Source organism: Physella acuta, unplaced genomic scaffold (genome assembly GCF_028476545.2).
Source record: "Physella acuta isolate Inbredline_101_S28 unplaced genomic scaffold, ASM2847654v3 ptg000826l, whole genome shotgun sequence".
NCBI classification, from domain to species: domain Eukaryota; kingdom Metazoa; phylum Mollusca; class Gastropoda; family Physidae; genus Physella; species Physella acuta.
The window spans coordinates 79744-90260 of NW_026732344.1; the positions used below are offsets into that span (position 1 = coordinate 79744).

Genomic DNA, 10517 nt, shown 5'->3' on the forward strand with positions numbered 1-10517 from the left:
ATACTTGATGAGATGCATAACTGGAATATACGTGTTTAACATTGCGTGACTCTAATACAGTAATAAATTATGTAAGCGACTTTATACCAATATCGCTGCAGCTTAATTTGGCCAGAAACGTTTTGTGTAAAGTTTGATTTCGCTTTCATGATTTTGATAGAACGCTATACATTTTGAAAAAAAAAACAATATAAGTAAAATTTGCATTTTGATTTGTCAATTTAAATTTACTTCCACACACATCAACTCAGGTTTTAATTTCAATTTTAAAATGTTAAAATTTTAAAAGACATTTCACACAACGACCAAAACAACTAACTTATCACGCAATGATAAAACATAACACTTTGATTTATCTGATCAGCTTTATTGTATTGATGTCACAAACGTGGCAAAAATCTCAAGTCAACAAAGTGGTTGTTCGATCAATGTCCACCTCGGCTTATAACCCCACACATTACCCCACACACTACCCCACACATTACCTCACACAAATTACCCAAATGCTCTGAATAAATACATAAACAAAATCGAACGTAATCATATTTTCTTATGTTAAACAATATATTGCATAGTGTTGTAGCCTTTGACTTTTACTGCTTTACATTAAGAAACGTTCTATTGAAGTTGCTGTCAGTGCTCAAGCTAGTTTTCTTCTAGATAGAAATTAGATAGTATTAAGATATAGACCAAACATTTACTAAGGTGTTCCCTCGTTAACATTTTATTTGTCCTTAATTAAAACAATATATGGGGTTTCTTGTCCAGATGATAAGTAGCGAGAGTTAAAGTGCGGGTGATATATGTCTAGGTGGTTAATTGACCGACAGCCATGATAATGACTAGGGATTTGGTTTTCGGAGTTTCATCTCAGCAGAATCGAGGGAGTCATAAGCACCAGTGAACAAGTACCAAAAGATACCCAGAATATATGCTTTATTTCCCCGATCTCCGTTCAAGTTTGTAAACCCACAGTAACCATTGTTAGGCCACCACCAACCTTTATAGCCTAGATATCTACAACCAACGCTGGGCCCTTTATCGAAAGTTGTGAACGGCTCTCCATTGTTATCTCTAAGGTGATCATCATTGACACTTCCTCCGAAGGTGTTGTTTGTGTAGGACATTCGATAGAGATCTGCTTCACTTTGCACCCTGAAGTTATGGTATGTCATGTATTTGGGATCTCCCTTCCATATCATGTCAATCCTCATATCTGTATAACCCTGTTAAATCATTATATAATTAAAACAACTGTTAACAAGTGATTAGTTAACTGCTGCACTCTCCCAAATCAAGAATTCAACTTCAATAGTCAGTTACTGCAAGTAACACAATGATAAAAATACAAAATTATAAACTAGAAATTTCTTGCAAGCTTTCCCACTTTTTCATTTTCTCTACCCTCATCTCTTCCACAGGTACACACGCACACACACACATACACACGCACACACACACACGTTATCTCCCTCTAATACACTCCTCTCACTCTAAACCACACACACAAAACCATCTCTCTCTCTCTCTCACACACACTAATTATCTCCTTCTCACACACTCTCCAATAACAAATTTATTTTTAAAAAATATTTACCGCAGCTGTCAGTTTACTGACCATCTCATTGCCAAGCCAAAAGTCGCCATTAAAAGAGCCGAATCCATCGCGATATTCTGCCCAGTTTTTTGTAAAGTTCAGGTCACCATTGATATTGCGCTGGAAATAAATGTAACGAAATTCTTAAAATCAAACTTCTATCATTATGTCGGCTAGACTTAATAATGTGTCGAACGTTAACCTTAAACTTTTGCATATTTTTAAACTGGTGAAACTTGAAAGGTAAATTAAGAAAGTAACCTAGAGCCTCTTACAAACATGAAAATTTAAAGAATAACTAGCCTAGATAATAATCCAACCACCTCTGTCAGTTTTTTCATCACAAAGACCACAGATTTTACCAATTGTTTTCGATTAAGTGTTTGAATAACTAACCTTGAAAACAATCCAACCACCTCCGTCAATTTTAGTGTCACAAAGAACACAGAATTTACCAACTGTTTTCGATTAAGTGTTTGAACAACTAACCTGGAAAATAATCCAACCACCTCCATCAGTTTTAGTGTCACAAAGAACAAGTTTACTATCCAGAGATTCAACCACTACTCTGTCTTTCAGGCAGGTAAACTTGGCGTTTTTTTCACATTTTTGCTTAAGCGTACAGTTCATAAATCAATATATATATATATATATATATATATATATATATATATATATATATATATATATATATATATATATATATATATGTGTGTGTGTGTGTGTGTGTGTGTGTGTGTGTGTGTGTGTGTGTGTGTGTGTGTGTGTGTGTAAGATAGAACTTTAGTTTTTAGCTTTATCAATTCATGAAACTGATTTTTTTAGTAAAGATAATGTCAATAATGTAATTGATTAAAAAAATACTGACTTGACCAAATGTTGATCTACATTTTTGAGGTCTGTTTTTGCAGCGACCTGTCCCAGCCTTCTTGGTGTATTTGTTCTCTTATCATACATTCAATATAGGTAAACACGGGGTTAGTGAACAAAAGAATATAGGCCTACAATACAATTAGTTCAATAATCTAATGAGATATCTGTTTATGTTTTTATCTTATATATAATATGGGATTGTTTTAAGTTTCGATATGCTTTCAGCTAAATTTGCACGCAATTCGCATAAACATAAGCACATACAAATAAAGCCACAAATATAAGCACAGTCATACCCACAAACTGCATGTATTATTAGCACATATAACTCTCCTTAGTAACACATTATTTTATCATGCCAAATTTTAATTAATTGAAGATTCGTTTCGGATATGCATTTTTAACACAAATACTATTATGTAATAGAACTAAAACGTATATAACGAAGCATTACAACATTATGTAGCTCTTTTGTTAGTTTATAGACTTTCTAAAGTGAAAAATAATTTATGCTGTAACTTACAAAATATATACAAGATATCGGAATATAAAGTCTCACCCGATGTATCATCAGCGTATGAGCAGTTGAACAGAAAGAAACAGACAGCAATGGTTAGCCACCATGTGAAGTAGTCCATTGTAGATGGATATCAGATAAGCTGGGGTCTGGGCTGTAAATAGAAGAACGTTCCAGATGGCTTCTTCCCTTGAACAGCCAAACGAGTCAACTAGCATGAAGTTTTTTCATTAACTTATAGTCTTAAGTAAGGCACCATATGGCAATATGATTAAGAGTTCTTTTCTCGTACGTGTCGTGTACATCCTGATTTAACGAGCCTTTAGCGAATTGAGGTCAGGAATTAGGTTGTTAGAACTAATTTTTTTTCGAACTGATGTCAATAATCGTATCCCTATCCTAAACTCTAACCAAAGAAAAACATGAAGTATATTACTTATCCTAAAATGATACCGCATATCACAAATTAACTAATACTCAATTTTGGAAGAGTCCATCAGTCCATTGTCAAACATCAATTTTGATTGGACAAATCCTTTCAAGAAATGTGCTTGATTAGATTCAACTTTGGCCGACATTAAATATGCTGTTAGTTTTTTTTACATTTTTACGCCTAGGAATATATGTTATATTTTAGAAATATTTGACCCTGAATTTTAGAGTTGCTGTACTAAGCAAGTTTTAATTTCGATGATGTGAGGGTCAAGGTTAGTGTAATAATAGTATAATTTTATTGGGAAGGTCAGTGTTATGCGAGGTTTTCAGTTAGTATAATTCCAAGGTGTAATCCTACTCCCAAAGATCGATAGAAAGTACTGTCGTGGCAAGATCTCATTGGTTTCTTTAAATTAATGTAAATCATGCCAATCTGAAAAGCAGGTTATTTTTTTAAAAAAAGATATTGATTTGATAAAATATCGGTAAAACTAATTTAACTTTTGAACGAGGCTAGGTCATATTTCCTCGATATCTATCCACGAAGAGTTAAGCATATCACGACAAACTAAGTTATACAATGAACAAAAGCTCCATAGAAATCAACTCATCAGTCGTCTTTAAGGGTCATCTATTTAAGTCGTCCACACGGAAGGCATGTGGGGGGGAGGGGGGCTTAAGAAAATCAAATTTTGCGGGCGCGTGTGGACTAAGGAGGGGTGGGGGCTTGTTCGGTTGGTTGTGGACTTCAACATGTTGATTTTAACATGGACGTGCTTATACATTTTTACATGAGACTTGTACCTTGCATGTTAAAAGTACAATTAAGAGGACAGTTGTTTTTTTTTAAGCCTATCGCAATGTGTAAATAAAGTTTTGGATACAATTATACCTACACTGGGCCATCCTTATCATAAAGGACGTGATCAGTTTTAACGATTTTTTACCTTTCCTATTCACCCATGGTAACTCAAAGCCAGAACTTAACACCTAAAATTAATTTGTGATTAACAGTTTGGTCAAAAAGAACATTGTTCTCTACCTAAATACTTTTTTACAGCTTTACATATTGTGCAGATTCTCTCCTGTAACCAAACAGACAAACAAACAAACAAAAATATCCAACATGTAAACAAACTTGAGTTTCAGTAGAATAAAGATTACAGAAAATCATTTATATTCTCCTTTTTAACGTATTATTACTTAACAGCTTATTATTAAAACGTTTTTGTGCATTTTTACTTTCTCGTATATACGAAGTATAGAGAAAGTCTTGTAATCGTGCAAATAAAAAAAAATCGAGATTTTTGCAAATCTCGACGTTTTACATCTCACTGATACGGAAAAACATAATTTTGCAATCTTGTCCGTATGTCTGTGTGTCCGTGTGTGTGTGTGTGTGTGTGTGTGTGTGTGTGTCCGTGTGTAAACACGATAACTTGAGTACCGTTACAGCTAGGTTGATGAAATTTCATATACAAGTATTATATCAAAATCGTAGATCCGTATCAACTTTTGAGCGATTTCGGATAACCGGAAGTGGTACTTTTTCTACTTTGAATTTTTCAAAAGCCTATAACTTGAGTACTATTTCAGATAGATAAATGAATTTTCACATGTAAGTAAAAGATCTAATTCTCTACCTTCTGTTAAATTTTGAGTAATTTCCGTTGACCGGAAGTAGTACTTTACGCTACTTCCGATTTCTCAAAAAACTAATGTAAATTTATAAAGTACTAATACTATTGTGCACTATTATACACACCTTTATTAGGCGTTCGCTTGGTGCGCAATTGTTTTTTACTGAGATTCTATTCTATTTTTAAAAGTTTCAGTATTTAAAATGGATTAAAGATCATAACTATATCCCCAGTTACCATCCCCTGTTGTTTTATATAAGAATATTCGAGAAAGTTTAGGGGAGATCACTACCGGTTTATTATAAATATATAAACCGGGAGTGATCTCCCCTAAACTTTCTCGAATATACGTATTTAACTCGGAATATAGACATGATTTTTAATTACTTAAACTTTTAAAAATAAAATAGAATCTTGTAGAAAATATTATTAGTACTTTATAAATGTACATGCATTTTTTGAGAAATCGGAAATAGCGTAAATTAGTACTTCCGGTGAACGGAAATTACTCAAAGTTTGATAGAAGGTAGAGAATTAGAACTTTTACTTACACGGTAAATTTCATTTATCTATCTGAAATAGTTCTCAAGTTATAGGCTTTTGAACAAATGAAATAAGAAAAGTACCACTTCCGGGTATTTGAAATCGCTCAAAAGTTGATACGGATCTACGATTTTGAAATAATACTTATATATGAAATTTCATCAACCTAGCTGTAACGGTACTCACGTTATTGTGTTTACACGCACGCACACACACACAGAGACAGACACACATACACACAGACATACGGACAAGATTGCAAAACTATGTTTTTCCGACATTTTTTTTGCACGATTACAAGACTTTCTCTATACTTCGTATATACGAGAAAATAAAAAAGCCGCAAGGAAAAAAGTCACAAAATTAAAGTCACAGAAAAAAGTCTAAAACATATTTAAGAAATGGATTTTTTTAATTGTTAAGAATTTTAAATTTTAGATGTGTATTAATATAGGTGGTGTTTCTATGGTATCATCTTAACTTTGCTTAATAAAAATTAATGCATAGTTAACTGGAAACAGTCTTTTTTAGATTCGACATTTTACCTTTTGTTTTTAAAAATAAATTCAGGAATAACACAATTCACGCTAATGCTGTTCACCTTCCTTCCCCTCCTCAACATAACACCTGTTCAGTTTTCCATCAGTAGAATCTCCACCCGCCCCCTCCCAACAAAGCAAAGTTTCTTTCAACATATTAAAACCGTGATGTACCACTTTATGTAGATACAGCAATGTCCCTTTCGATTGTAGCAAAAAGAGACCACCAGTTCTCAAAAATGCATACTATCTGTAAACACGAAGTGGTCCAAATTTTACATTACAGTAGTACAGTTTGCGTTATGTTTTTTAGTTTGATAAATAGTTAATATAATTATATGTACAATAAGGGCCTAAATTAAAATGAAAAAAAGGTAATAGATATTCGTAATCGTTTTATCGATGTACTATCGTTTTAACGAAGCTATGGATGTATTTTTTCTGAACAAGCTGTCCGTTTTTGAAGACATGATGGCCTCGGAATTATATGTGTCGAACAAAATTTACCTTCTTAACGGCATGGTTAAGGTGTTCTATATTTAATCTATCTAGAGCTTAGTCCTATTATGCACAACTAGAGATCGATATTAAATAAAAATTGTGGCAGGATCTGATTGGTTTGATCAAACTGGTTTTGATCAGGTTTTGCCCAAGCCTAAATCCACCTTAACACCGCCCCCCTCCCCCAGTGGCGTAGGCAGGGGGGGTTAGGGGGGTCATAACCCCCCCCACCATAGACCCCTCGGTATATATATATATATATATATATATATATATATATATATATATATATATATATATATATATATATATATAAAGTTTGAGGGGGTGCTAATCGAAAGTTTGAGGGGGGTGCAAATCGAAAGTTTGAGGGGGAAGTGCAAATCGAAAGTTTGAGGGGGGTGCAAATCGAAAGTTTGTCCCCGGGTAAAAATTGGACCCCCCCCCCCCCTTGAGTCGATCCTGGTCACGCCACTGCCCTCCCCAAAGTTTTACGCGTTCATCCTCTTCTACCTTAAAGCGTACCTTATTTCACATGCTTGTAATATAGATACCGTTGGGGAGGGATAGCAGTCCATGTGTCTATCTGGACTGCACAAGACCAATCAGGGACTGGGGTGGATTGGGATATAATAGTGTGTGGTTACTAAATAACCTTGGTGGGTTAAACGGTTGAAAAACAATTAGACTGTAAGAACGGCAAAGAAGCGAAGAACTAAAAGAAGGTTAGAAACATGACTGCTTAGTTTATTTTTTACTTCCTAAACCAAACGTGTGGCAATTAATATCAGGTTTTTGTTTGCCAGGAATAACAATTATTTAAAGCTACATGCGACACTACGACCAATGCGGAAAACTCTCGTTTGTGTGTGTCGGGCAGGGGGGGGGGAGTTTGGGCACGTATCAAGAGTTTGCCACGTCCTTATGTTATAATTGAAGCCAATCGAATGCAGACAATATTTAACTGTGCCACCACCTAACATCACGTGATCAGATACTACGCAGTGCAGTCGATACTTAAATAAACACAGCAATATTTTAAGTCAAAAGCAGTCGACTTATTTCGTTATGAATGTAATACCTATTAATATATTATGGACAGGTTTATTTATTCTCTTTGTCAATTAATAGACCAAAAGTCATTATCGGCTATTGTTTTTCAATATCTTCAAACAGTGAAACATACTAAATGTGGTACAGCTCAGTTTTAAGATCTTTACGAGAATCTATACATGGATGACAAGGGAAGGGGTGGGTTCTATTGTGGAAAACTCAAAATAAAATAAAAATCCCCGTTTCATCCCTGTCCTCAACTCCTCCCTCATTCTATATACCGAAAAGAAGCCCTCGACACCTTCTCTCCCCTTCACCATGCAGGCCACCACTCCGCTCACATTGCAGTAAAAAGAAGTCTAAAAAGCTTAATTCTTAACATACAGGAATATATCAAGATGCTAAAAAAAATTGTACCATATACTTTACGTTCTTAAAGGCCTTGTAAAAGTGTTCTATATTAAATCTAAATAAAGCATTGACCTCTAATTGTGTATAAATCTTCATGTACTGAGTAAGAGGGGGGGGGGTAGAAATAGCGATTAGGGATGATCAGGTATATTAAATTAAATAGGCTGTCACCTCAAAATGCGGATTGAACATAATTACATTAACGTTGTTTACGTTGTATTTGTTGGCTATTTAAATAAATCCGTAATCCTCATCACTCCCTGTGGAGTGTAGGGCAGCAACAAATCTCCGCCTTTCCACTCTGTCTTGGGCGAGCCACTTCAATTCATGCCAGGTCTTGCCAATAGCCTGCACTTTGTCCATCTCTCTCCTCCATGTTCCCAGTGGTCTTTCGCTTTCCAGGCGGAGTCTACTTCAGAGCCATGTTGAAGAATTTTTTTTTGCTCATGCGTAGGACATGACCCAGTCATCTCCATATCCTCATTCGAACTTCTGAAACATTGTCGTTTAATCCTGTCCTTCGCCATATTTCCGTGTTCGAGACTTTGTCGTCCCACTTTATTCTTTGGATACGTTGTCAGGATCTTCTTTCAAAGCCTCTGAGTCGTCTCTCTCCTTTCTTGTTTAGTTTCCATGACTCTACTGCATAGAGGGTCACAGAACGTACATTAGATTTTTACAGTAGCCCTAGTCAGGTTAAAACATAACACATTAACCTGGCTGCAAATTCCCCCTAGGAAATAGACATTAGGGATGAGAAGGTATGGACTGGTTAGCTGGACTGCTAAGCCTTAAGTCTTGAGTTCGAATCCGGGTTCAAGTCAGTTCACCGTCCCTGAGTCCACCCAACTCTAATGGGTACCTAACACACGTTAGGGCAAGTAAAGGCGGCTGGGCAAAGTGCTGACTACACTAACCTTTCATATGCCGAGGTCACAGAAACAAGTGGCACTATAGAAAGGGAATCTAATTGAGTTGAACTAATTTTACCCTGCTCGACTATAACATGCACAACAACTATAGATCCATATTAAATAAAAATCGTGGCAGGATCTGATTGGTTTCATTAAGCTGGTTGTGGTCAGGTGAAATTGAAGTGGAGATTAAATAATTGACATTATTGATCAGGTCATGACTCTTTTTGTTTTGATTGTAAAATTTAATATGTTGAAACAGCACTTTGTCTTGTTATATGGTTAAATGTCTATCAACTCCTCCCCTTTATGGCCTTTATTGAAATGGATGATTCTATCCCACACTACAGGTACAATATTTGTAATGCAACCGGTAGATTTTTATACTACTATCTAAAACTACATTTTATTATCTATATATATAATTCTCTTCTGCGAGACGTTAGAAAACAAGCTGCAAGCGCGCCTTGCAGTCCCCTCTCTTCCACTCTACCACTACCGCCCCCCCCCCCCCCCACATGGTCTGGTGAGCTGTGGTTCACGATAAATGTTTACAATCCGGGTTTAGGGGCAGATAATTTAGTTTGAAACTATTTTAAACTTAAGAGGAAGTAACTAAGAGGAGGCTGTTTTCACGGGGGGGGGGGGGTAGGGTAGGGGTTGGGAAAAAGGGGGGGGGGACGTTAGTGTTTTAAAGCAAATATTTTCAGTGGCAGCATTGGTACTGTTTAATTCACAAATGTGAATTACTGAAATGTAGAAAATAAAACAACTAAATAGCGGCGTATGATACACCGCGGGTCGGCTCGTAAATATTTAAAAGCTAAAGGATGAAACGGAGGAGATTCGCAACTTAATTTGACTTTACATCAGTGCCTTTTGTCCCTATTTTTTCTTAAATGTTGATGTTGTATTGAGGGACCTCCTAGCCATTAAATTATTTTCAATAACTTACTCTAAAATACTTGATGAGATGCATAACTGGAATATACGTGTTTAACATTGCGTGACTCTAATGCAGTAATAAATTATGTAAGCGACTTTATACCAATATCGATGCAGCTTAATTTGGCCAGAAAAGTTTTGTGTAAAGTTTAATTTCGTTATCATGATTTTTATTGAACTCTATACATTTTGAAAAAAAAACAATATAAGTAAAATTTGCACTTTGATTTGTCTATTTAAATTTACTTCCACACACATCAACTCAGGTTTTAATTTCAATTTTAAAATGTTAAAATTTTAAAAGACATTTCACACAACGACCAAAACAGCTAACTTATCACGCAATGATAAAACATAACACTTTGATTTATCTGATCAGCTTTATTGTATTGATGTCACAAACGTGGCAAAAATCTCAAGTCAACAAAGTGGTTGTTCGATCAATGCCCACCTCGGCTTATAACCCCACACATTACCCCACACACTACCCCACACATTACCTCACACAAATTACCCAAATGCTCTGAATAAATACATAAACAAAATCGA

At 35.3% G+C, this 10517-nt stretch overlaps 1 protein-coding gene across 1 annotated transcript; it reads right to left on the bottom strand.

Moving 5' to 3' along the window:
* Positions 1 to 357: 357 nt before the first annotated feature.
* Positions 358 to 3210, bottom strand: LOC131951772 (ficolin-2-like). The gene is made up of 5 exons (XM_059314166.1): positions 3030 to 3210; positions 2466 to 2542; positions 2087 to 2209; positions 1598 to 1717; positions 358 to 1226 (listed from the first exon to the last, which is right to left on the bottom strand). Exons 1-5 carry the CDS (start codon positions 3106 to 3108, stop codon positions 843 to 845), a joined length of 783 nt encoding a protein of 260 aa, XP_059170149.1. The 5' UTR covers positions 3109 to 3210; the 3' UTR covers positions 358 to 842.
* Between the last annotated feature and the right edge of the window lie 7307 nt (positions 3211 to 10517).